The 25,470-nt window shown below is 62.1% G+C and overlaps 1 protein-coding gene across 1 annotated transcript; it reads left to right on the top strand.

The window, feature by feature from the left end:
- The first annotated feature begins 21 nt into the window (after positions 1-21).
- On the top strand, positions 22-23,749 carry SEZ6L (seizure related 6 homolog like). Its single transcript, XM_026036705.1, has 18 exons — positions 22-88; positions 13,546-13,771; positions 13,988-14,115; positions 14,448-14,581; positions 16,498-16,690; positions 16,971-17,156; positions 17,641-17,806; positions 18,153-18,319; positions 18,842-19,036; positions 19,271-19,409; positions 20,824-21,020; positions 21,364-21,558; positions 21,638-21,829; positions 21,945-22,139; positions 22,443-22,475; positions 22,990-23,104; positions 23,176-23,278; positions 23,566-23,749. Exons 1-18 carry the CDS (start codon positions 22-24, stop codon positions 23,593-23,595), a joined length of 2,661 nt encoding a protein of 886 aa, XP_025892490.1. The 3' UTR covers positions 23,596-23,749.
- The last annotated feature ends 1,721 nt before the right edge of the window (positions 23,750-25,470 follow it).

Here is a 25,470-nt window from a genome sequence, read left to right as displayed (position 1 = left end):
GCCCCGCGGAGCCGCCGCACGATGCCGGGGCCGCGCGGGCTCTGCCTGCTCGCCCTGCTGCTCGCCAGCCCCGCGGCCCCGCGCCCAGGTAAGCGGCCAAGAGCGGCGCGGAGCGGGGCGCCCGGTACCGGCACCGGCACCGCCGAGCGCGGCTGCGGAGGGGAGGGGGCGGCCGCGGAGGGGCGGGGGGCGGCCTGCCCCCTTGGCGGGGGGCGGTTCGGGAAGGGGCTGCTGGAACCGGCCCCGCTGCTGCCCGGCGACCCCCGCCCGGTGCCCGCGGGGTCCCCGCCCGCCTCTCCTGCTCCCCTGGCCGGGCTCAAACTTCTGGCGCTGCAGGAGCGCAGCGCGCCCGGCCGCAGCGCGCCGGTATCGGCACCGGTACCGGTACCGGCACCGCATCCGCACGGGTACCGGCACCGCATCCACACCGGTACCGGCACTCGCGCCGGTCCCGTGCGCGGCAGGACGGCGGCTGCTCAGCACCGCGGGGCGGACAGTTCCGGGCCGGGGCACCCGCAGCAGCCGGGACCCCCGCGAGCCGGGCCCGGCCGAGCCCCCCCGGGACCCCTCGGTCAGGTTCAAGGGGTGGGGGTCCTCCAGAGCGTGTCCAGGGGTGCAGCAGTGCACGGGGAATGCCCCCCCACACACACACTCCTACTCCCCTTTCCTATGGGGAGGGCTCCCGGCCCTGTCCAGGCCGCAATGCCGGGCCCAGGCCCCCCCGGACACTCCCGTCCCGCTGCCTTGGCACCAGCAGCACCCGCGGATTCTGTGTGTTCATTGCACGTGCTCCGCGTCGCAGCGCCGCTCTGCTCCCTCTCCCTTCCACCACCATGATGGCAGGGATAAGAATAGGTTTCAGCACTCGCTGGAGGGTGACTTGACAAAGTCATTGCAAGCGAGCGTGGGGCTGAGGGACGGCTAATGCGCCGCCTGCCCCGGCGCCTGCCAGGCTGCACGGACGAGGCTCCGGCTGCTGCTGGCGGCTCTGCTGGAACGAGTGCCGCGCTCAGAGGATGCCCTGGAGAGGCCAGTGTTGGTGCGTGCTGCAGCATTTGTGCAGGGCCGGGAGAGTGACCTCCAGGACGGATTTGGTGCTTGAGCACAGATTAACAGTGCCCAGGGTTGGGAGCACCGGGCAGGGCTCCTGGCTCTGCTTGTTTGGGCTGCATTAAAGCGCTTGGACAACTCAGTCTCGTACCTGGCTCTTCAGACAGTTTCTAGAATCTGTCCTTCTTTCTGAGTAATAAATCAAGAGAGACACAGAGGGATGGTGGCATTTTCTTTCCTCCATGTGCACGTTTGCATTCTGCGTGTGAGCATCCAGGCAGATAATCCCGAATCAAACTTGCAGCCTCTGTTTACAGTGGGTGACGGGCAGTAGCGGCAGCCGGCAGGGCCGTTTCGCCACCTTGGCCGGACCCTACGAGACACGTCCGTGTCGTGCGCTATCCGCAGGGCCGGCAGCCGGGCTGTGCGAAGCGGCGAAGCACAACAGGGAGCCACCCTGCCCCAGCTCCATTGGGAGCCCTGGACCTGCTCCTCCGCAGCAGGATTCGGCCCCCGGCACGCACAGTCTGTCATAAATCCCGGGATAGGAGAACACAGTGTGCTGTGCTCCTCTTCCGTTGGCAGGGAAGGAGCTGATAGATCGTTGACCCTTTGCGAGACGCAGTGAATTATTGCTGTAAAACCCCGAGGCTGCAGCGGCCGCAGGGGTTTCGGCTGTGCTGGTTGCAGGCTGCGCTCCTGCAGCGGTGCCCTCTGCTCCACGCAGCGCTGGGGCCGCTCGCACCGCGCACAGACCCACATTCTGCCCTCCTGTCCATGCCTGGGGGGTCGCAGATCCTGCATCGCTCGCCCTTCAGGCTGCTCTGCCCGTGGCTCTGTGGTGCTTTGCACTAATGGAGTCGTGTAGATCAACAGGGAGGAGGTGTGAGAGCTTGCCCCGCTCAGCGCCGTTTTACACCCACCTGCCACACAGGGACCAGCAGCAGGGATGAGCACCGGTCCCTTTGCAAGCAAACTTGTGCAGGAAACTCCCGGCGCCAGGACACACGAGAGCATTTATTGCAATAGGCAGCGTTTGCAGCACTGTGTGAATGCAGGGTGTGAATAGTGGGGAAGGCAACGCGGGGCCGGGGCAGCGGCAGGGCCCGGCTGCCGGCTCGTGTGCCCGAGCGAGCGCGGAGCAAGGACAGAGCCTCGCGGAGCATCGTGCTCGGGCACACACGGCCGGGGGGCTGCGGGCTGCGTCCACCGCCCCGCGCAGTGATGTGGACTTTGTCCACTAGAGGTTGTGCTGAGACCAGGACAGCCGCCCTGCGGCGCCGCGGCTGGAGCAGAGCCGCGGGCCGGGGGCTTTGGCTGCACCCTCCACTACCCTGTCGTCATCTGGGCGCTGCTTCGTCTCCTCCGGCTTGTTTGCACTGGCCAGGCTGCGGTTGCAGCTGAACAGCCGTGCTCTCTTCACCTGGCCTTGCAGGAACATGGCACCAGGGAGGCTTTTTCCAGAAAATCTGTCGCATCCATCAGGAAGAAAAACTGAGTGTGGTCTGCAACAAGTTTGCAGCGAGCTCCCCTGTGAGCAGCAGCCCCGGGGCACTGGCATCTCAGGAAAGGGCATGGAACCCACGGCCAGCGGCCTGCAGGGCCCCCAATATCCGTGGGAGGGATGTGTCTGATCGGGAGGGATCGGAGCTTTTCCATCTGCCTTTTTTTCCCTACCTTCCTTAATGGAAAGAGACAGTAAAGTCAGAGCAGCAGCAATAAGATTATTATCTCCTAGCCTCCAACTTCTGTATTTTTGCCCTTATGAATATATCAAGATACTATTTAAAATGCACATTTTTCAGATGCTGATGTGCTACAAATGCTTGTTTCTATATGATATTTCATCGAGAGGTTTGGTGAAAATGCTTGGATTTGAAGATGCAACCTATAGGACAATTCAGTCAGAAGGGGCACCCCGAGCAACACCTATAGTCGACTTACAGAGACCACGGCTGCCCCGGAGGGCCAGGACTGCACGTGTGGCTGTCCAGGGCCAGCCGGGCTCTGCACATCATTTTATATCCCGTTTTATGCAAGCAGTTTATTTTTAACGACACACGAGCTGCACGGTGAAGCGAGCCGTGGTGTGGGCACGAGACGGGGCGCTTCACGCCCGTGCCATGGCAGGGAGCATCCTCCGCTCCTCCGGGCTTCCAGAGAAAAACCCTTCCGTGAGCAATCCCAGCGTTACTTACTTGGCGTGATTTTATTTTTCAAACATTTGAGAGCGATTACTGAGCAGTAAAACACGCTTCAAGGAAATCCTGTTACCAAACACAGGCGCTACTTTAATTAGCATAATGTGCAGCTACGGCGCTGGAGCCGGAGCCTGCCAATGCACAGATCTTTGGGGAACTCGGATGCGCGCCTGGAGAAGAGGGAAGCGCTCGGCGGCTCCCGGGGCTGCAGCCCATCAGGGCGAGGGGCAGAGGATGGGACAAACGGCTTGAAGAGGCTGGGAGAGGCTGCAGGGAAGCGAGGGAGGATTTTAAGCTGTCCTGACACCGGGTGCTGCAGCTCAGTCGTTAAGTGCCAGGATAAAAGGAGGCAGAAATGCTTCCTGGAAAGCTCTCCTTTCCTCTGATGTGCCCAGGGGCCCCTTATTTCAGAGGAGAGGCCACCAGAGGTCGGTCTGTCTGTCCTTCTTTGCAGATGGTTAGTAAGTGACGTGCTAAGGATGCTCTCCAAGGCCTGGAGCCGCCTCGGGCGGCCTTGCCGTGAGCAGGGAACGCGCGGGACAGGCTGCGCCGGGCGGCACAGACGGCTCCTGCTGCCTTGCAGCGTGGTGGCATTTGCTGGGAAGCAGAGCCGCCCCCCACGGCCTCTGTCCCTCCATGGAAAGGATGCGGGGACGATGGAGAAGAGGAATCGGTGCTTTTCTGGTGCTCGGAGCAAGCCCTCTGCCGACACTGCCGGTCTGAAAGGCAGGAAAAGGCTGGGAGATGCTGGATGGCTCCAAGGAGCGCGGAGTCGGGGCTGAGCTCCGTGTCCTCTCTGCAAGGAGTGCGGAAAGAGCGCGGAGAGGGAAGGGCTCCAACCCGCCGGGACAGATGGCGGAGCCGGGAGGCACGGGGAAGCTTGGTGCAGCTGAAGCCAAGCTCCTGGCAGCCGCAGGGAGGGGATGCGCGAGCAGCCGGGATGGAGCGCGAGCTCCGGAGGCGCCATCCGCATTGCCAAGCTTTCCTCTAGGAAACAGAGCTGGTGCCAAACGTGGGAGAGGCCAAAAATTCAGAACGTGAAGGAGGAGAAGCGGTGGGACGATCCCGAGGGATGTGCCATGGGCTCCCTGCTCGCAGGCCATCTCTGCCTGTTGCCACAAGCAGCGGTGCACGGAGCTGCAGGTACAGGCCTTAAAATACCTGTGATTTGATGGGAATTCCCATCCAACTTTTTAAGATGGATTACCGGAGCACGGCTGCACTTGATGGCTAAGAGCCTCCCTCTCCAGCAGGACAGCAGTTGGGCACAACACCGGGGCCAGCAATTTCTTGCATTGCTCTTGCTGCATCTACGATGCTCTCCAGCTCCCTCCTGGCTGCGTGTCTCTGTGACAACCTGGACGGAATTTAAGCAACCTGGATGAAATTTAAGTGATTTAAAAGCAACTCGGGGAAAAAATCAGGCTATTCCTGACAGAAACCTGTATTTCCACTGGTGAGCATCCCAAGTGCCTCCATCTCTGGTGGGGCCTGGGTGCCTGTGCACTGCAATGCAGCAGGTCCCCGCTGCCGGGATGCCCACGACGGGAGGACCGAACTCAAGAATGGGAAATCCTGCCGACGGAATTAACGGAGGAGATCAGAGAGGAGCAGCACTCTGCTTGGGGCAGCGCGGTGTCACACAGCTCTCCTCCTGCTCTGGGAAACGCTGTCTGTCTGTCTGTCCATCCGTCCTCCCAGCATCATACTGTCATGGGAATCACTGCTGTCTTTTCCATATCTTTCCCCTCCATGAAATTTATTGCTGTGGCTCCCGTCTTCTCTAAATGTCACCGCACCTGGTAATGGGCTCTGGTGCGGGGGGCAAGGCGCAAGGCTCGGAGGGACGGCTGCTCCCCGCACCCCTTGTCGCCAGCCCCGTTCCTCGCGCAGCGCGCTGCGATCCGCTCCTGGGTGGTATATTTACATGAATATACGAGCCGCTGAGGTCTAACACCCTGGCGAGCTCTAAACGCTGTATTAGATTGTGCAAAGAGGATTTTATCAATTTACCGAGAGCACAAATCAACAGAGCTGAATTTACAAACCCATCAGCAGGCGAGGCGACAGCGCAGCATTAATCCCGCCCGCGGCATCTCCACAAACATCTCCCAGCACCAACCGAGCCGAGGAGCGCCGAAGGAAAACGCAACTCCTAATGCTTTTGTACGGAGCCAGCAGAAGGGCTGAGGCATCACCGGGGAGACGACTGGAACTAATGTCATTGGAAAGGTGCTGCCGCATCCCGCTTTATTTTTATCCCGGGCTCAGGCTCCCGGCTTGCACCACTGCAGGAAAACATCCCTGTTTGCCCTTGGAGCCGCATTGGGAATTTCCCCATCAGAAAATTCCCTGCACGGTTGTTGTCCTCCAGTTGTTCTTCCAAGGGGCCTGGAGCCGTTTCAGGTCGGCGCTGCTGTGGGGTGGCAGAGCAGACCTGAAACCCTAAAGGGCCTAAAAGTCACCCCAAAACTGAACAGACATATGCACCAGCAATGCACAGCATCTTGTGGACTGCCCTGGGTTGGAATAGTAGTGCTGTTTTCTGACATTTTTCATTGCATTTGATGGTAGGATTTAGCAGGTAGCTCCATGCCCTTCAGAGCTCTGCATGGACCGGGAGCTGCAGCCCCCGGCTGGTTTGATGGGCAAGAGCAGCTCTCATGGCACGGTGAGAGAAAACACCTCCTGATCCCCAAACGGAGAGGGGGTCCTGGCGGCACGAGGATCGCAGCCCCCGCCGGGCACCCGAGCACGTCCTGCACCCGTGCAGCCGTCGCCCCGCGACAGAGCAGCCCTCCCGCAAGGCCCTCGCATCAGCGCTCAGATGCAATCAGCGCTTCCATTAGAAGCAAACTTTTCAAGCTCTCTAATCAGGAGCATAAAGGCTTCCTTTCAGCCTTTGTTTGCGCGCGGAGGAGCCGGAGCGAGCGCTGGCTCGCGTAGGCGGCCCAAGGACGCGGCGGCGGGGGCTCCGTGCGCTCCTGCACACACGGACACAGCCAGGCAGCACCCCGGGCTGCAGCGCCGCGGACGGGCAGCGAGGACGAGCCGGGCCCCCCGGCTCAGAGCTTGCCATCCCTTCCATTACAGGACCGCGTTCGCAGCATCTAAATGCAAAATGGGTTTCCGTGCCCAGGGCTGGCAGCAGCGTGTGCAGGGGGAGGCATCCCTGCTCCCGGTGGGAGAGCGGCTGGAGGAAAGGCCGGGAGCAGCCTGGGGTGCTCTGGGGTGCTCTAGTGCCGGGGATGATGCTCACGAGCGAGACCTCAGTGCTGGCCGGGTGCAGCCGGCTGGCAGCAACACCGCCGCTCACAGCACCTTGCACAAATCAGGTAGCAAACGGCACCTGCTCAAGCGGCTCAAACCCTCTGAGCTAGTTTAGCAGGGCACAGGAGACCTTTTTATGCTTCTGCTCCACATGCATCTCACTTGGGCATGCAAGCAAAGCCCTTCCTGCATCATCCCGCATTGCATCCTTAATCAATCACTAAAGAGCAGCACAGGCAACACAGCTAAATTCAGAATGAGAACCCAACATTAGAGCCAACTGTGGAAGTAGCATCCAGCTCCTGAAGAATCCCATGCCTCTGCCTCAACGTGCCATCGTCCTGCTGCCACTGAGCATGGGCTCCAAGAGCCTTTCCTGGAGGCAACAGCCCGACTCCCGGGGCCACAGAGCTGCTTGGGTGGCCGCTGGTGCTTCCCTGAGCGTCGGCAACGGTGCCTCGAGGAAACAGTCCTTAAAAACAGATTTGTGGCCCCAGTGCGACTACTCCAAACACAGCGTGTTGCCAGAGTGCATTAAATGCCTATGGCCCCGCGGGAGCACAAGCAATATCAGCAGCAATAAAAACCTGCTCCAAGCCAGTGCACCCACTGGTTTTTATAATTTACCGCCCCGCTGCCCGCCACGAGGAGAGGAGACCGCTGCTTTCCTGGTGCATCCCGCATGCAGCAGGAGTCGGGAGCTCCGCAGCGAGGGAGCCGCACAGAGTGCTGCAGGGACACGGGGACACCCGGCAACGTCCCTTTCGCTGAGGTCCAATTCCAGCATCGGGAGCTACGGTTCGTGTTGGGCAGCACCAAAGCGAGCACGGCACTGTCACCTGCTATATCCTTCTCCATGCAGGGAGGACTAAGTGCAGAACTGCCCCGGGAGCTCCCTGCACATCCTCTACTCCTGAAATGTAGCGTGTGCCGAGTCCAGGTTGGCAGCAGGGGACTTCTGTATTTAAATCAATCCAGCTGCAATTAACGAACAAAATAAGTTTTGTTGTTTTCTGCTTTGCTATTTAAAGAGTTATTAGGGAGAGAGAGAGAAGGTGTTGTTGTGAACCGAACGAGCAATGAGAGCGATGCCAGCCCGTGCTGCAGGTCCCAGTGCGCGGTGTGGGGAGGGCAGCGTGCCCTGCTCCTGGGCACTCAGCTCCGGAGCCGCTGCACATCCCCCGGCAGCCGGGCATGCTGCGGTGCTGCTGCGCCCATCCTGCACGGAGTCACCGCAGCTCCGCGTGCAGGGAACAGAGCTGGAAATGCTTTGGCAGGAGGAGGGGTGGCTGAGCCCGGCTTCTTGCTTTCTGCAGAGGGAAAGTTAAAGCACGCAGGAGGCAGCGCTGCAAGAAGCCAACCCCCTTGGCCAAGCAGTGCTGCAGGCACTGAGGTGGTTTGGGGAGCGGAGCGTCCTCCGTGGGCACCTTTCCCATGCAGGATGGCAGCGCCAGCACCGTCCCGGCAGCCTCGCGGCACGGGCAGAGCTGTAATCGATGGAGGCCAATAACTGTAATAACCACAACCATCAGTAAGCCAACACTTCCCCTGCCTTCCTGATTGCTAGCAGCGGGACCGTGCGCAATCTGTCAGGAATCATTAGGCTCCAGAGCTGCAGCATTTCGGAGGAGTGCAACAGGGGTCTTTTCAAGGGCAACATGCAGCAATAGGCAGCAAGCAGGGAGGTTTCGGCACAGCCTCCAACAGAGGAGAAAGTGCAAAGAACAACATTTTTTTTTTCTTTTTTTTTTTTTTTTTTCTTTTTACAAAGAGCTGCTCCCTGCCCAGGCAGTTCATTTAGGGAGACGCAGGCTGCAAGGCGGGCGAGCGGCAGCCTGGCCGCTGCAGTGACAGGGGACAAGGCTGCAGCAGGGCACAGGGCTGCTCAAGAGCCAGCACGTCACCCCGCGCTGTCACCTCGTGTTTTCCACTCCCGCACGGAAGCCGGATCAAACCGAGCCGCGAACGCGCTCGAGACAGGTAGAACAAAGCAAAGAGGTTGCAAACACCCAGATAACCCAGAGAGGCGGCTGAATGATTTATAGCCAGGCAGAGAGACAGTCATCCCCTGTAGTCATGCTTAACCTTTTCCTTTCTGGATGTTTGGGGCTGGATATCTCCTAGCTGTTCCCTGCTGCCCAGTGGCAGGTTATCAGTGTCCAGGTAGTGCCCAGACAGTACTGGCTGTAGGAAACCACAGGAACAGAAGGAAGAGGTTCCATCTGTAACCCCAAAGTAGCCAGAACACCCATTTTCCTCCCAGGGGCAGGTGAGGAGGAAGGTGCATCCTTCCTGGGCAGTCACCCATGGCCTTGCAAAGGTCTGGGCCCCTCAGCAGCCTCTGAGGGTGCTGGCAGCATCTTCACCCAGCATTAGGGGTTTCTATGGCAACCTTATTTAATGACACAGATGTAGATTTTAATATAAAATATTCAGTCCAGTCCTGTGAGCATAAATAAAGCCCTGTGCAGGGCCAATTTAACAGCACATTAATGCCGTGCAGGAATTCCCCAGGGCTGCACAAGTGTCTGTGGCGTTAGCAAATGCACCCCCAAAGCTCCCGTGAAGCTGCCTCCAACCCCGGCTAGGAGCAGCGCTGCAGGTGGGCAGGGGCTTTTGCACCCAGGAGGGTGCAGGAGGCCTCACCTCCTCATGCAGCAGCTCCTCACCATGGGCGCAGGCTGTGCAGGAATACGTGTGCATCTTCCTGCACGTCCCTCCGTGCACTTCCACAACATGCCCCCTCAGCAGGGCCTGGGACCCGTCCTGCACAGGCAGGCACGCTGCAAGCCACACTGCAACACAAATAGCTGCAGTAACGGTGTGGAGAGATGGTGCTTCCTTGTGCATGGCCTTAACCAGGGCACGAGCGCCCGGCCACAGCGCCGCTTAGAGCAGCTTTGCTTCCCCAGCTCCACACCGCCCATTCCAGCACCAGGCTGCGCTGCGGATCCTTCCTTGGCTGCAAACCAAGCTGTAGGGGAATTATTTTCCATTTTCCCTGATTGCAGCACTAGCGTTGGGCTGGCACCCAGCTCCGAGGCTTCCTGCGCCGCCCTCAGCGGCTGCGGGCAGCACAAAGAGCCTCCGCGCGCGAGCGGGAGCCAAAGCGCCACATGCAGCGGGCAGCCGCGCTGCTCCGCGCTCCCACACGTGTGACTCAGTGCTGATTAGATGCTACTATTTTATTTGCTTATAAGCTGAGCTGTCAGGATGCTCAGGAGGAAACTTTTTTTTCCATTAGAAAAATCTCAATTTGCTGCAATTGTAGCTGCAGGAAAGAGCAGGTTCCAAATTTCCTCTCCGGAAGACATTTAAAGCATGTAGGCGGCATTATTCTGCTTTGGCATTTTGAAAGGGAAAAGCTGGGGTTGTTTTTTTGATTCAGTTGTTTTCCCCTCTCCAAGATTTAAAGGTGAAAACATTTCAAATGCTGAAGCCAAAGCAAGACGTCCCCCTTGCAGAGGACCCGGACAGACCCAGCGTGCAGGTTTTCAGAGGCCCGCTTCATGCACAAGCTCTGTTCTTGCTGCCCAGCTGCAAGAGCTTCTCAGGCCTATTTGGAGCTGGCCCCAGTCCTCATGGGGCCGGTTCTGAGCCCGCTGCCCTCTCAGGGCAGGGAAACGCACACACAAAAGCAGCACCACAGCCAGAAAGCAAGTGCTCCTGCGAGCAGCAGGCTCTAGCAAGCCCAAAGGCGTCCTGGCCGGGTTCCTTGCAGCACACGTGTTGCTCTGGTGGCTCTTGCCTTGGTCACCTACCTTACGCTTCAGGCATCCCTCTAGGGAGCAAGGCCAGCCCTGACAACGGGTGCTTGCAGGGAGCCCCAAGGCCAAACCCAGGCCTGGCACCTGGGCCCGTCTTTATAGCAGAGCAGCCCCAGCTGCTGCCCAGCCTTAAAGGAACCAGCCCCCGGAGCCCGTGTGTGCCGGCGGGAGCTTCCCGGCAGGAGCGGCTCCGTGGAGCGGGAGCCGCCAGGGTGCCCGGCCGCGCGTGGGCTCTGAGCACGGTCATTACCGGCACCCTCGCTTTGCTGCAGTCAGATCATGAAGCGCATTGGGGTGGTGGCTGCCAGGCCGGGCAATGCCAGCGCGGTCCCACGCAGCCCGCGAGCGTGTCCTCGTAGCGAGCGCTCGATAGCATCGGCATTAGAAATGGGATCCCGGCAGTACAGCTGCTCGCGGGTCAGCTCCTGCGGGAGCGCAGCGGCAAACCCGCCGCTCTGTGATTAGATCAGCACCCTTTTATCAGGCATTTGCAGTCCTGCTTTCTCTGATTCTTTCAAACCCATCTAGCTGTGCCGGCTGATCCGGGCACTTGGAGCGGCACGGGAACATGCTGGGCTCCTGCATGCATGCACCCTGCAGCACTGGTGCCTCCAGCCCTGCTGCCACCCACCCGCAGCCCCACGGATGCTCTAGCATCGCCCCTGCCATAGCAGCAGTGTGGGACAGCCTGGGGGCTCCTGCTGCCAGCGCTTTGAATGCGCTGCTCCCATCCCCTGGCTGCTCCTCAAAGGCTTCCCGGCATGAAACGGGCTCTTTGTCCACAGCTTAATTGAAAAGCGCCGCTAATTACCAAGGGATCCTTGTGTTGCCGCCTGCTTGGAGGCCCTTGGAGCGGGACACGTGCGCGGGAGGTGATGGTGCAGAGCGGTGCCCGTGCACACGGGACCTGTGCCCCATGCGTGGCCAGGGCCGCGGGGAGCCGAGCTGGGTGCAAGGGCTGCCCAAGCACACCATGCATCAAAGTATTTTCTGTTGCTTAACACAGTTAATCGGTTATTTAATCCATAACACAATGTTAATTGATATATTCTGTCTGCAGTTTTGAGTTCCAGAAGCTGCAATTTTCATGTCTCTGATGTGTGAGGGCTGACTTAAAGTTAGTGTCTGGGAGAGACATCATTAATATTTGCTCTTGCACTGTGCCATCTACTCCTGTACCCTTCCCCATCCTCATCCGCATCCTCATACTCTGCCCAATCCTCATATCCATCCTTTTCCTCCATTGCCCTCTCCATGCCGTGCTCACTCCTGATGAAGTGACATGATACAAAGCTTGTGCATCCCAACAACATTCCCTTTATCCAGAGCCAGTTTAGCAGATCTAGGGTCAAACACCCCCTGTCCCTCTGCAAACAGCAGCGCGGGCAGAGCCGGACACTGCTGCTGCTGCCGTCTCTGCCATTCCTGCACTGGCTGCACTGGGTGGCCCTGCCAGCCGTGCCAGGGGCAGGTTCGGGAGCACGGTATTCCCACAAGGAGTAAGGGAGGCACTGGGTATTCCCGCAAGGAACGATCACAGCACATGGCAAGGAGCTGCCAGGGGCTGCGCAGTGTCGATGGCTGCAGGCGATGTGGGTGAAATGTCTCCTAATGTGCGAGGGGAATCGGCTAATGAACTTACCGAGCCGCTGCTAATTAAGGAATTAATTTTTTAAGTTGTGTGGAAAGCGTAACAGGAGAGGGCAGAGCCCCGCTGCTTGGGGCTGCCGCGAGGGGACGGTGACGGCATTTCCCTGCTTTCCCAGCTGGCAGCATGGCACAACACGTCCTGGTGATGCTGTGTCCCGGCGCAGCACATCCCAGCAATGCCGGGACTTGTTACAGTGCATCCCAGCGATCCCACCCTCTGGAATGGCGCAGCTCCGGATGCAGCCCCCATTGCCAGCCAGGGCACCTCCCGCCCGGCCCTTCCTGCCCAGCGGATCCTGCCTTACCAACCTCCCTGGTGCTCGCGTGCTCGCGGATGAGCTCCTGATCCTGCCCTGGTGCTCATGTAATTAGCTGCAACGAGATTAGGGTTTAGTGCTTACGGCTAAGGAGATAAAGCAGCCACTGCCGAGGCGGCTCCGGCCTCGTGGGAGGCTCCTTCCTGCCATCCCGATGGCCGGCCCGTGTCGGCAGCCCGGTGCAATGCACGAGCATTGCACATTTACCCAGCGGTGGAGAACATCTGGCTTGCAAAGGAGCAGGGCTTGAGTGGGAAGCAGGTTGCTATCGGCCACTTATTTCCTTTTGCTGTTGATAATGGCAAAACTTAGGATAAAACAGCAAAGCAAATGCTCAAAGGCACAAAAATCACAGGGTAGGTTAAACTCTGTGGGGAGCTGTGCTCACTCATGAGAATAACCTCAACCTGGCCCGCATGGCACTTTGCACATCAAAAAGTTCCCTTATTTCCTTTTCATCCCAGCCTAGCTACAATTAGCAGCACATGGAAAGCTTGAAGTCGAGTCAAGCTGCAAAATGAGCTGAGGTTTGCTTTGGTGGCTCTGCAGTGTTCATGGCGATGGGGCACCGGGGCAGGCAGAGGGCAACTGCTCTCTCCTGGAGCTCGGTCCTGGAAAGAGGCTGCAGGTGCAGAGCGGGTGGGCGGCTTGGACGGCATGGCCCATGGCGTGGTGCTGCATGAAATGTGCTTGGTGGCAAGAGAGGCAGCTTGCATCCATCCCTGCTGCATCCATCCCCGCTGCATGCAACCCCGCCGCATCTGACCTCATGGCATCCAGCTCTGCTGCATCCTTCCTTTTCGCATCCTTCCCTGCTGGATCTGACTGCATCCAGCCCCGCTGCATCCAGCCCTGCTGCATCCGGTCCCACTGCCTTCCACAGACCCCGGAGTGCTTGGGGGAAGGAGGCATCTGGAATCTCAGTCTTTAAGTAAAGCATATTGAGTGCCTTCCCTAGCAACTGCGGTTTCCATGGAAAACCTCCCTGCTTCTCTTCTCTTGCACTTTACACAGTGGTTTATGGAGTGGCCCTGGCAGCTAGGGCTGATTTCACCCCTTGGGTTGCAGCCCCGGGACACCCGCAGATGGGAAGTGAAAATGCGGGAGCGTTCCGCGTTGCGGAGCTGCTGTGCGCGCGGTGCAGGCAGTGCCAGGGAGCACCAGGGTGCAGCTGCTGCGCGCGGCGAACGGGCAGAGCGCGGGGATGCGGCACCGCCGGGCACAGCCTGGCCCGCGTGGCTGCACGGCAGCGCCGTGCCCGCCGGCCCCAGTGTTCCCTTCCCCTTGCAGATGGCAGCCTGGAGGCGGCGCCGGGCCCTGCGCGCTCCGGCGGCGCCGCCGCGGACGCTCCTGCGGGCAGCGTGGCCCCGGCGCCCGGCGCGGCCCCGCAGCTCCCGCCGGCCGGCACCACCAACGCCGTCCCCGTGCCGGCAGAGCCCGCGCGCAGCCGCGTCCCGCCGGCGCCGGCCGACGCCAAACCCACGGCGCCCGGGAGGAGGAAGGCGCCGGCCGGGAAGCAAGTCCCGGCGTGGAGGAGGCACCCGCGGCCCAAGGCCACGGCGCCGGCAGGGGCCGGCACGCGGGCCAGCCCGGGGCCGCCGGCCGAGCCGCGCGCCGCAGCGGGCACCCCGGCCGCGCCGCCGCAGGGGGACCCCGGCCCCGCGGGCACGGCCGCCCCCAGCGCCGCGGAGCCGCGGGGCGCCCCGGCCGCGCCGGCCCCCGCCGCCCCCAGCAGCGCTGCGCCCAGCGTGACCAGTGGCACCGGGAGCGGCAGCCGCGGCTCCGCGTGGGACGAGGGCCAGGAGACCACCACGTCCACCATCGTGACCACCACGGTGACCACCAGCGAGCCCAGCCCAGGTAGGGCCCCGCCGGGAGCCTCCCGGGACGCCCGGGAAGGGCGGATGCTGGAAGTAGTGCCTGTCTCACCATTGGGCTTCCCGAAAGCTGCCTGGGAAGGGAGCAGGTTTTGGAGCATGCCCAGGTCACAGTGTGTGCCATGGGACACATCCGCGCGGTTGCCCAGCTCCTTCCCTTGCTCCTGCCAGGATTTTCCCTGGTGGAGCTGCAGAAGGCACCCTGCAGATCCGAGGGAAAGGCTGGATCCCTCCCTTGATGCCAGGAGGGCTGGGAAGGAGCGGGGGGCTGCGCGGTGGGTGCCCAGCCGCGGCCGACACAGGCTTTGCCCCCAGTTGTCTGCAGCATGAGCTTCTACGAGCCCGAGGGCTACATCGACTCCACCGACTACCCGCCGCTGCCGCGCCACAGCTTCCTGGAGTGCACCTACAACGTCACCGTCTACACGGGCTACGGGGTGGAGCTGCAGGTGGGTCCCGCGCTCGGAGCGGAGCTGCTCCGGGAGGCAGGAACTGATCCCGGGGGCGAGCACGGGGCTGCAAAAGGCAGAGCTGGTCCCTGACCAGCCCCCAATGCTTCCAGCCCGCTCAGCTCGCTGCCCCACTCCAGGCACTGGAGCCCTCCTCTGCTCTCCAGTTGTCCCCACGCCGCATTTTGCATCCAATTAAAACCCACTAACGGTTAATCTGTGCAGTTAAGAGTGCACATTAGCACAGTGGTGGCTGCAGTAGCTCTGGGCACCCGCGGGGACGGCCCGTGGCCCAGGCCGGCCTTGGTGGCACCACGGGGCACGGGGAGGCTTCCTGGGAAGCGGAGCGAGGCGGCGGCAGTGGCGCCAGTGCTGCCGATTTCACATCCTGGGCACTTCTGCAGGGCAGCTCCGCTGCCGCCCCAAACCCACAGGGTGCTGAAGACAAGCGGCTCCACTGTGAACTTGCCTGACCTGGCTCTGCTATAAGCCAGGCTCTTAATGGAGCGTAAAATGAGCCTGCGCCCGCGTGCGCTTCGTGTTGCGCCGCGTCGGCGCTCCCCAGGCTGGGGAGGGCAGCGGGCAGCGGGAAGGCCTCCGGCCCGCAGGCACACGCTGGGCTGGCGCGGCCGGAGCTGCAGGACGGCCGGGGGGCACGGCTGGAGGCGCAGCGTGTGGCGTGGGGGGACACGGCGCTGCCGGCTCCGCGCCCGGCGCTGCCGTATCCGACCGGGAACGGCGAGAAGGGCCGCCCCGCTGCCGGCCGCCGCGGGCTCCGGAGAAAGCTTTTAACCACGCAGACGACAGCAGCAGTGGCAAGATTTATGTCCCCGGGAAGTTAGGAATAGCATCTCTGGCAAGCGAGACACCGTGGATTTATTTCCTCTCTTTAGTCTGCGCATGAGATGTCATGTACGATACACAGTGATGAGCCCAGCAGAGGAGATAGCGCTGCACGCAAGGATTTTTCCATCCTTCTATAGAGAAGCTGCTCTTGCGTCCCCAGCCCTGGCCCAGGACCTGCCTTGGGAAGTGCTCGGGTCCCACCGACACCTCTTGGCCACGGGGCCCTCGCTTGGCAGCTGCTTGCCAGCCTGGTGGCTCTAAAAGCATTTCATTAATTTGTTCTTATTTTTGAAAAACCTTGACTTCTCTTGGCAAGGGATGCGGCTCCCTTCAGGAGGTTTCCCCTGCAAGGTTCATGTCGGCAGCCCCGAGCCCTCCTCGCCGCAGCGCCGCCCGTTGCAGGCAGCGCTCTGGCGTGCGCTAAATATAGCGCCCTGGTCTTCATGCACTTAAGGAAACAAGTGATCTGATGAGTGCCTTTCTGCTGGAATATCAGCCTATTTATTACGCTAAATGGACGTGAAATGCAAATGCGAGGTTACTTCCCAGCTACTTTCCAAATAATAATTAGAGCCTTTTGTGACCAAATTAGATGCATTTGCCGTTGGAGTGCCCTCAGGTCCCCTGTGGCCAGGAGGGATCCCGGGGAAGGCGCCTGGTGTGACGGGCGCCTGCAGAAACCCCCAGCTGTGGGTGCAGAGCCGGGAGCCCCTGGCTGAGCCCGGGCCCCCGCGGGGGTTTTGCTGCCAGGCTGGCCAGGGGCTGTGGGGACGCGGGAGGAGAGGAAACGCCGGGCAGCAAGCCTGGGACTGAGCGTGGGGCTGTGGAGTGCCCCTGCGCTCAGGTTTAGCGTCTCCCTGCCTCAGTTTTCCTTGCTCAGCTGCCTCATCCAAGAAGAAGTGGGGATGCTCCTCTTTCCCCGCGCTATTCCTGCAGGCAGGAGCGCGCGGGCTCTGGGCAGCCCCGGCGCAGCCCGGCACCGCTCGCGGCGGCGTTTCGTGCGCGTCGCGCGCCCGCTGCGCCGGTGCTCCCCGCTCCGCGGTGGCTCACGCTTTCGCCCTCGGCCCCAGGTGAAGAGCGTGAACCTGTCGGAGGGCGAGGTGCTCTCCATCCGCGGCGTGGACGCGGGCGCGCTGGTGCTGCTCGCCAACCAGACGCTGCTGGTGGAGGGCCAGGTCATCCGCAGCCCCACCAACACCATCTCCGTCTACTTCCGCACCTTCCCGGACGAGGCGCCGGGCACCTTCCAGCTGCACTACCAGGGTAGGTGCTGCATGCGGACGGAGGGGGACGGGCTCCGCTGCAGTGCTGCCGCAGCCCTGGCACCCGCGCTGCTCTGCATCCCTTGCCGGGAGGCAGCTCCTCCTGCCCTGACTCCTGAAAACACTCCTTTCCATCTTGCAAAGCTATCGAGAATAAATGACTGCCAGATAATTCTTTGTCTGGAGTAGCAACCGGGGCGCTGGCGAGAAGCGGCTGGCTGCGGAGCGGCCGCGTGGCGCGAGGCGCTGCCCGGCGCCCTGACGTGGCCGTGCCCTTGCAGTGTTCATGCTGAGCTGCAGCTTCCCGCGGAGACCCGACTTCGGCGACGTCACCGTCATGGACTTGCACTCGGGCGGCATCGCCCACTTCCACTGCCACCTGGGCTACGAGCTGCAGGGTCCCAGGGTGCTGACGTGTATCAACGCCTCCAGGCCCCACTGGAGCAGCCCCGAGCCCATCTGCTCAGGTAGAGTCGTTTTCACTTGGCACACGGGCTGGGAAAATGGGAATCCCCAAGGTAAAAAGGAATTGCAGGGATTTCCTTGTGCTGGGAGCTGCAAAGAGGCTGGGCAGAGGGAACGCAGTGCTGGGGGCTGCTCGAGCTGCAATGGGGCAGTTGCACCAGGTTGGCATGCAGCAGGCAACAGTTTCTGCTTGGTGGCAGCTAAGAGGAAACAAGTCACGGGTGTTACAAGACGCATGAGCACATAGGTGCAGGCATGTAGGTGCAGGCACGTAGATGCGGGCACGCAGGTGCAGGCACACGTGCATACAAAGCCAAGCAAGAGGTCCAGGCAGGGCAGAGCGCTGGCAGGAGGAGAGCAGCGACTGGTTCTCCACGAAGCTCCGCGGAGCCGCTGCCGGTTCCCGTGCGCCCTTCCCGGCGGGAACGCGGCGCGGGGCGCGCGTGCCCAACGCCGGCAGCTCACGGCGCCCTGCCTGTGTTGCAGCGCCCTGCGGCGGCGCGGTGCACAATGCCACCATCGGCCGCGTGCTGTCGCCCAGCTACCCCGCGAACCAGAGCGGCGGCATGGCCTGCGCGTGGACCATCGAGGCGCCCCCGGGCCAGAAGCTCCACCTGCACTTCGAGAAGCTGCTGCTGGACGAGAAGGACAGGTGGGTGCACGGCCCGGCTCGGGTGCAGCTGGGTGCCTGGGTCACCACGGCCAGCGCCACTCGCTGCTGCTTGCTGCAGAGCGCAGCTCTGGGCGGCCACAGCGCAGGGCTCACATCCACGGGGCCAGCGCCGGTGCTTAAACTGCATTAAAGATTCAGTCTGGCAAGAGGCAGTAAAGCAGGTTTATGGCTCGTAGTAAAATCAAAGCATAAAGGCCTGTTTATGGCACGATAAGAGAGACGTATCCGGCCGGCTAATTTTTCTTTGCATAATTCCCGTGACGTTGTGCGTGCGGGGAGCGCGGTGGCGGCCGTGCGGGGCGCGTGGCACGTGTCCCTCCCGCAGGATGGTGGTGTACAGCGGCCGCACCAACCGCTCGGCCGTGCTCTACGACTCGCTGCGCGCCGACAGCGTGCCCTTCGAGGGCATCATCAGCGACGGCGCCGCCATCCGCATCGACTTCGCCGCGGCCGAGCCCGCCGCCGCCACCGCCTTCAACATCCGCTTCGAAGGTGACGCGGCCGCTCCCGGGACGCTCTCCGTATGGGCAGCCCCGCGTCCTGCCTGCTTGGCAGGGGTTGCATTGCTCTGCGGCTTTATTGCGCTCGCTGCACGCAGGCAGGGTTCACCCTGTGCTGCCTGCTCGCCCGGGGGGTGCAGCTGCATGCAAGCCCTCCCCGCACAAGCTTAGCCCGGGCTCTGGAAGGATTGTTCCTTAAATACCTGTGAATACCAGCACAGCAGCAAGTGCGTTACGGAGGCGGCACGCGGGAGTGGCGTTAGGCTGAGCCTGCACAGCTCCGGGCAGATAAACCGCTGTTAATCCTACTTGCCCGTAAGAGACGCCGCGGAAGGGGCCGCACGGCGGCAGCCTGGGTGCCACGCGGCTGCGCATGGGCAGGGGCTGCCACCCCGGAGCCCCCAGCGCAGCAGAGCTGCCGTTCTGTGGGTGCTGAGGGTGCCGCGGGGGCTGCAGGTACCAGGATCGGGGCTCAGATGCCCCCCATCCCGCTGACCCCCCCTTCCCCTCACAGCCTTTGAGCGCGGTCACTGCTACGAGCCCTACATCCAGAACGGGAATTTCACAACCTCCGACCCCACGTACAACCTGGGCACCACGGTGGAGTTCACCTGTGACCCGGGGCACTCCCTGGAGCAGGGCCCCGCCGTCATCGAGTGCGTCAACATGCGGGACCCGTACTGGAACGACACCGAGCCGCTGTGCCGAGGTGGGCGGCTGCGACGCCGGGATGCGCGCTGCAGGGTGCTGCGTCAGGCGAAGCGGGGTGTTGCATGGGTGATGCAGGGCAATGCATGGGTGCTACAAGGGCAGTGCATGGCACTGCACTGGGTGGTGCAGGGCATTGCATGGGCGATGCAGAGCACCAGCTCGGGTCGCAGCAACACGGGGCTCGTGCAGGCCCGTGGGGCCAGGCTGAGCCGCGTGCGCCCTGCCCGTGCAGCCCTGTGCGGCGGGGAGCTGAGCGCTGTGGCGGGGGTGATCCTGTCCCCCAACTGGCCCGAGCCCTACACCGAGGGAGAGGACTGCATCTGGAGGGTCCACGTGGGCGAGGAGAAGCGGCTTTTCCTGGACATCCAGCTGTGAGTAGGACCGGGCACTGGCCCTGCCGGCTGCACGGCACCTCCGCGGTGTCTCCACATCCCCCTGCTTCCCATTCCCACTATCCGCTCCCTATACAGTGTCCAGCACCTCTGCACATGGGGCTGCTGGTGGGTCTCTGGCTCCATCCCCCAGCGCCGGCCGTGCGCCCGGTGGGATCACGCAGCGGATTTGGAGAGGAGCAATCCCCGCGCTGCTCGGGGCTCTCCAGAACATCCTGTATTTCAAGTGCGGGCTTAGAGCCACAAAGGCTTTAAAGCTCTCTGTAAAACCACAAGGCAGAGCTGCCCGCGCTCCTCCGGCAGCTTGGCGGGGGCTGGGGCTGAGCGGAACTGCAGGCCATGCGATCCCGAGTCATCAAACATAAATGTCACCGAGAAAATCATGTTTGACAGAAAGCAGAGATTTACTACAAATGTCAGCTCGCCGAGGGGATTAGCTGGGCGCCTTCCAAGAACATCCTTAATAAAACATTGGGGATCAGCTGAGGCGCCTCGGCGCCGGGCTCGGCAGCCGGGCGACGTGCAGGGCAGGCTGCTGAGCCCGGCACCGCTGCAGCACAGATGTGCGCACAGCTGGAGCGGCGCCCGCGCAGCCGCTGTGCTGCCTGCTCCCCGGCCCGCTGCCCCACGCGGGACATGCTGCTGCAGCCCCCAAGCCCGGATTCCAGGCCTAAATCCCTGTTTCCAGCCCCAGTCCCTGTTTCCAGCCCCAATCCCTGTTTCCAGCCCCAATCCTTGTTTCCAGCCCCAATGCTTGTTCTCCAGCCCCAATCCTTGTTCTCCAGCCCCAATGCTTGCTGCCTGTCCGGCCCCCCCGTGCTGTGCAGCCCCCTCAGCCCCCTGCCCCGCTGCCCGGCAGGCCCTGCTGCAGCTGGACCCCCCCGTGCAGTGCAGTGCAGTGCAGTGCAGTGCAGAACGCGGGACATCGCTGGCTCCATCCCTGCTCCGCCACTGCTCTCTGCTGGCGAGAGGCTGCCAGCCGCGTTCCCAAACACCCCATCCACCAACAGCCCAGATTTCTCAGCAAGGCCCCCACGCTGATGCCAGACCTCTGGCTCCATGGGGATCACACCCCAAAGAGCAGTTTAACCATGTGGGTGGCAGAAGACAGTCTGAAAGGGGCATCCCAAGGAAAAGTATCCTGCAAGGATTGCACACAAGTGCTGGGCTGGCATCACCCTTCCTTCCCACGCAGGGACTGGTGCTGGGGGCTGCCCCCGCACTGCTCAGATTGGCTCTGCTGCCCCAAAGAGCGAGTGGCTCTGCTAGTGCTTGGATCATCCCTGCTGGATGCTCCAGGATGGAGCCCTGGGATGGGGCTGGGGATGCCACAGGAGGCGCCAGCGTCCGTGTCCCTGTGTGCCCTGCTCCCTGACCAGCCTCTGCTTTCCAGCCTCAACATCACCAACAGTGACATCCTCACCATCTATGACGGGGACGAGCTCAGCGCCCGCGTCCTGGGGCAGTTCGTGGGCAGCAGCGGCCCCCAGAAGCTCTATTCCTCCAGCCCCGACCTGACCATCCAGTTCCACTCGGATCCGGCCGGGCTGGTCTTCGGGAAGGGACAGGGATTCATCATGAACTACGTGGGTAAGTGGGAGCGGGCCCCGAATGGGTCGGCACATGGAGGACAACGTGTGGCCCCAGCGTTGTCTGCAGGCACCAATTTCGGAAGCCAGGGCATTAGCAGAGGGGCATTGATGCTCTTCCCGTTCCCACGGCGTTTCCCATTGAGAAATCCCTGCCTTGCTGAGGAGCTGGGGAGATGCTCTGGGGAGATGCTGCCCTGCTGCACTTCCCTCTTCCCAGGGAAATCCTGCCCGGAGCGGAGGCACCGCTGCCTGCTGAGCTGCTGTCCCTGCTCCGGGATGGCTCGGGGGGGAGAGCCACGTGTCCCCGTGGGTGACAGTGCTGGGTCTCTCCCTGGCCGCAGAGGTTTCCCGCAACGACTCCTGCTCGGACCTGCCTGAGATCCAGAACGGCTGGAAGACCACGTCGCACACGGAGCTGGTGCGGGGCGCCAGGATCACCTACCAGTGCGACCCGGGCTACGACATCGTGGGCAGCGACACGCTCACGTGCCAGTGGGACCTCAGCTGGAGCAGCGACCCTCCCTTCTGCGAGAAGAGTAAGTGACGGCGGCGGCTCGGCTGCCTGCGCGTCCCGCTGCTGCTCCGCGAGCGCTGCTCACGCTGCCCGCCCCGCAGTCATGTACTGCACGGACCCCGGCGAGGTGGAGCACTCCACGCGCCTCATCTCCGACCCGGTGCTGCTCGTGGGCACCACCATCCAGTACACGTGCAACCCGGGCTTCGTGCTGGAGGGCAGCTCCCTGCTCACCTGCTACAGCCGCGAGACCGGGACGCCCATCTGGACCTCGCGGCTCCCGCACTGCGTCTGTGAGTGGGGGTCGCTCCCGCGCAGCCCCGCGGCTCCGGGACTTTGCTTTTCCTGCACGGATCCCCGTCCAGGGTTGCCCTCCTTGTGCTCACCGCGGTGCATCTGCCTTTGCAGCCGAGGAGTCCCTGGCCTGCGACAACCCGGGGCTGCCGGAGAACGGCTACCAAATCCTCTACAAGCGCCTCTACCTGCCGGGAGAGTCGCTCACCTTCATGTGCTACGAAGGCTTTGAGCTCATGGGGGAGGTGACCATCAAGTGCATCCTGGGCCAGCCCTCCCACTGGAGTGGCCCGCTCCCCATGTGCAAAGGTGCTGCTGCCTACGTCCCCGCATCCCTGCATCCCTGCCGGCATCCCTGCATCACCGTGTCCTCACATCCCCGTGTCCTCGCATCCCTGTGCCCTCACATCCCTGTGTCCCTGCATCCCTGTGTCCTCTGCATCCTTGAGTCCACACATCCCCATGCCCCCTGATCCATGTATCTCTGTAGCTGGGATGCCCCAGGCCTGGCCATTCCCGTGTGGCCAGAGGCAGGAGAGCAAACCCGTGCTGAGCAGGGGTGAGTGCGGCCGGTGCCGTGGAGCCCCCGCTCATTCCCTCTTTCTCTTCCAGTGAATCAAGACAGTTTCGAGCACGCGCTGGAAGGTGAGTGAGGTGCAGAGCCCGGCTGAGGGCCTGGAGTGCTGAGCAGTGCACGGTGCCTGTGCCATGCCATGCCATGCCATGCCGTACCATACCGTGCCATGTTGTGCTGTGCCATGCCACTCCATGCCATGTTACACTGTGTTGTGCTGCACCGTGCCAAGCTGTGCCATGTTGTGCTGTGCCATGCCATGCTTTGCTGTCCCATGTCATTCCACACCATGCTGCACTGCGTTTTGCTGTGCCATGCCGTGCCGTGCCATGCCGTGCCATGCCGTGCCACAGCAGCGGTGCTGGCTCAGCCCTCACGCCGTGCCGAGTTCTGCACCGTCCATCCCACGCCCCAGCCCTTGCACTCGTGTGGGGCTCTGCAGCACCCCTCTGCAGCACCCACACATGGGTCCAGCTAGGCTGCACGGCAGCCTGAACGCGCGCGGTGCCGTGGGGAGCGGTGCGGACAAGCAGGGGCATCGCGGGAGCTCAGCAAGCACCGGCAGGACCGTCCTTGTCCTTCCAGTAGCAGAAGCCGCTGCGGAGACCTCGCTGGAGGGGGGCAACATGGCCTTAGCCATCTTCATCCCGGTGCTCATCATCTCCCTGCTGCTGGGGGGCGCATACATCTACGTGACGAGGTGGGAGCCGGCACGGGCACAGGGGCGAGGGGACCAGGGCGGCCCTGGTGACGCCGGCATCTCCCGCCCAGGTGCAGATACTACTCCAGCCTCCGCCTGCCCCTCATGTACTCGCACCCGTACAGCCAGATCACGGTGGAAACGGAGTTCGACAACCCCATCTATGAGACAGGGGTGAGTGGCGGCCCTGGGACAGGTTGGCCCCGAGCACGGGCCGGGAAGGGGCTCGGTGAGGGCAGCACTGCCGGGTGGTGCCCGTTATCTGGGTTCTCCGATATCCGCTGCCCAGCGGCACCAGCACACAAGCACGCGGCCTGCAGGCTGCAAATGCACAGCACCTTTGGGGAGAAAAGCAGGGAAAAGACAGCCCAGGAGCAAGCGCAATGCAAGGTGCTCGGAGCTGCTCCTTCACCGAGGGTGCAACCCAGCTGCAGCCCTAGAACGGCTTGCTTTATTTCCAGGAAACGCGGGAATACGAGGTGTCCATATAACGGCAGCGAGGAGGGAGCCGCCGGCTGCGAGCTTAACCTGCTCTCTAGACGTTCCTCCGTAACTAACCCAGAGACTGCGTGGAGTTTGGTTGGACCCCGGACCCTCTTGTCTTTCCTTTTGCCTCTTTTCCGAAGGTTTTACTGTTTTCTTCACTGTATTTATTCTATTTAAATCGCGCGAGGTGTGCGGCGCGGGGCAGCCGGGGCCAGAGGGGCAGGTGAGGCTGGCGCCAGGCCGGGCACCCCCCGCACTGCCCACATGCACAGGGATTTTTGCAGATTTTATGTTGTTAAGAATTAAAATCGTCTCCGTTGCAAGCGCCTGCAAGTGATTGCTAAGGGCTGGCCGCGGGGCAGCACCCGCCCCGGGTGTCCCGCCGCTCCCAGCACCTTTTCCCAGCCCGGGCACTGGGGCCAAGGGAGCGACTCAGGGAAGCTGCCGGAGCGCGGAGCGCTGCACCGGTGTCCAGAGAGGCGGCGGCACCGGCTCCAGCCGCTTCCTTTCCCCCCGCACCGGAGCGGGCGGCCGCACGTGGACCTGCACGGAGAGGCGAGCCCCAGCAGCACGGGAGGCTGCAGGAGCAGGGCGAGCGCGGAGCTGCTCCTGCATCACGTCTGCATCTGCGGCTGCAAGAGCGCACTGGCACTCACCGGGCACCGGCACGGAAGGGGGTCCCCATGCACACGGTGCATGCAGGCGCCCTGCAGCACCAGCGCCCGCGCGCCCGGCTCGCGCATCCCGCAGCCTCTGTCTGGCGCATCCCGCAGCTCCCGGCCCGTGCCGGCGCCTGCTGCTCCGCAGCCGCAGCCCTCCAGCCTCACGGCAGCAAAATCCTGCAGCTCTCTGCTTGGCCCGGGCGAGGGCTGCAGGAGAAGCAGCCGCAGGGCGGCAGCACGGGAAGGAAATCGGCCCCGAAGCCGGGGCAGCCACAGCCCGCGCCGCGGCCGGCCAAGGGCACCTGGCACCGCGACCTCCTGCGCCCGGTTTAGTCTAGGGATGGTTAGTGCATCTCTGCAGTGTACGGTCAAGACTTAGTTCTTTTTTTCCTTTAAAACAATGAATGTGTGTTTGTAATTTGTAAAGGTTAAAGAAAAAAAGAAAAAGAAGAAAAAAATCAGAAAAAAAAAAGTGTGCCAAAAATGTACTAAGCATTTCATTTCCCTTCATACATGTCTGTTTTTATAAGAACAATGTGAAAATTGCTGGGATTAAATATTTTTGAACATGATGAAGTACTTCCGTGGGAAGCTCTAGCATTCGGTGCAACCTCAGTGCAAGCCTCTCTGTATCTCTAATTTCCTGGAATAGGTTCCCAGGGCTTGGAACCGCGCAGCCCAGCAGCCTGGCCTGCAGCACATGCACCGGGCTCCAGGCTGGCACTCGTGGAGCCTGCAGCAGATGTGCAGCACGTGTGCAGTGCTGTCGGGATAACCCCTCCATGCTTTCCTGCTCTCCGGCAGCGGGAGCAGCTCCTCCCGGTGCTGGTTATTCAGGATTGCTCCACAGCGGGGCAGCAAACCCCGCTGCGAGCCGGCCCTGCTGCTGCCCAGCCCCGCGGGGTCCCCATGCAGGCCCCATGCAGGTCCCATACAGACCCCCATGCAGGTCCCATGCAAGTTCTCATGCAGGTTCTCATGAAGGGTCCCCGTGGAGGGTCCCCATGCAGGCTCCCTGTGCAGCACCCCCATAGAGCACCCCCATGCAGGGATGTGCACGTGCCCCACGCTGCTTGCCGGGGGCCTGCAGGAGTGGAGCTGCAGCTGCAGGGCTTTGCTCCCAGACTCACCTTCCCATGAGGAACAGGTCCCCAGGGCGCCACACCAGGGACCTGCCAGGCACTGGGGCTGGAGGGCAGTGATGCCCAGTCCTGCACT

The sequence above is a fragment of the Nothoprocta perdicaria genome, unplaced genomic scaffold (assembly GCF_003342845.1).
Source record: "Nothoprocta perdicaria isolate Ctin4 unplaced genomic scaffold, notPer1 scaffold_185, whole genome shotgun sequence".
NCBI classification, from domain to species: domain Eukaryota; kingdom Metazoa; phylum Chordata; class Aves; order Tinamiformes; family Tinamidae; genus Nothoprocta; species Nothoprocta perdicaria.
This window is presented reverse-complemented; position numbering and strand designations above follow the sequence as displayed.

What these genes read in the sequence shown, in the direction of transcription:
- SEZ6L (XM_026036705.1), top strand. Translation starts at nt 22, where the DNA reads ATGCCGGGGCCGCGCGGGCTCTGCCTGCTCGCCCTGCTGCTCGCCAGC. An exon ending in CTTCAACATCCGCTTCGAAG is followed by an intron (nt 18,320 to 18,841) that starts GTGACGCGGCCG and finishes TTCCCCTCACAG; the next exon opens with CCTTTGAGCGCGGTCACTGC. An exon ending in ATTCATCATGAACTACGTGG is followed by an intron (nt 21,021 to 21,363) that starts GTAAGTGGGAGC and finishes CCCTGGCCGCAG; the next exon opens with AGGTTTCCCGCAACGACTCC.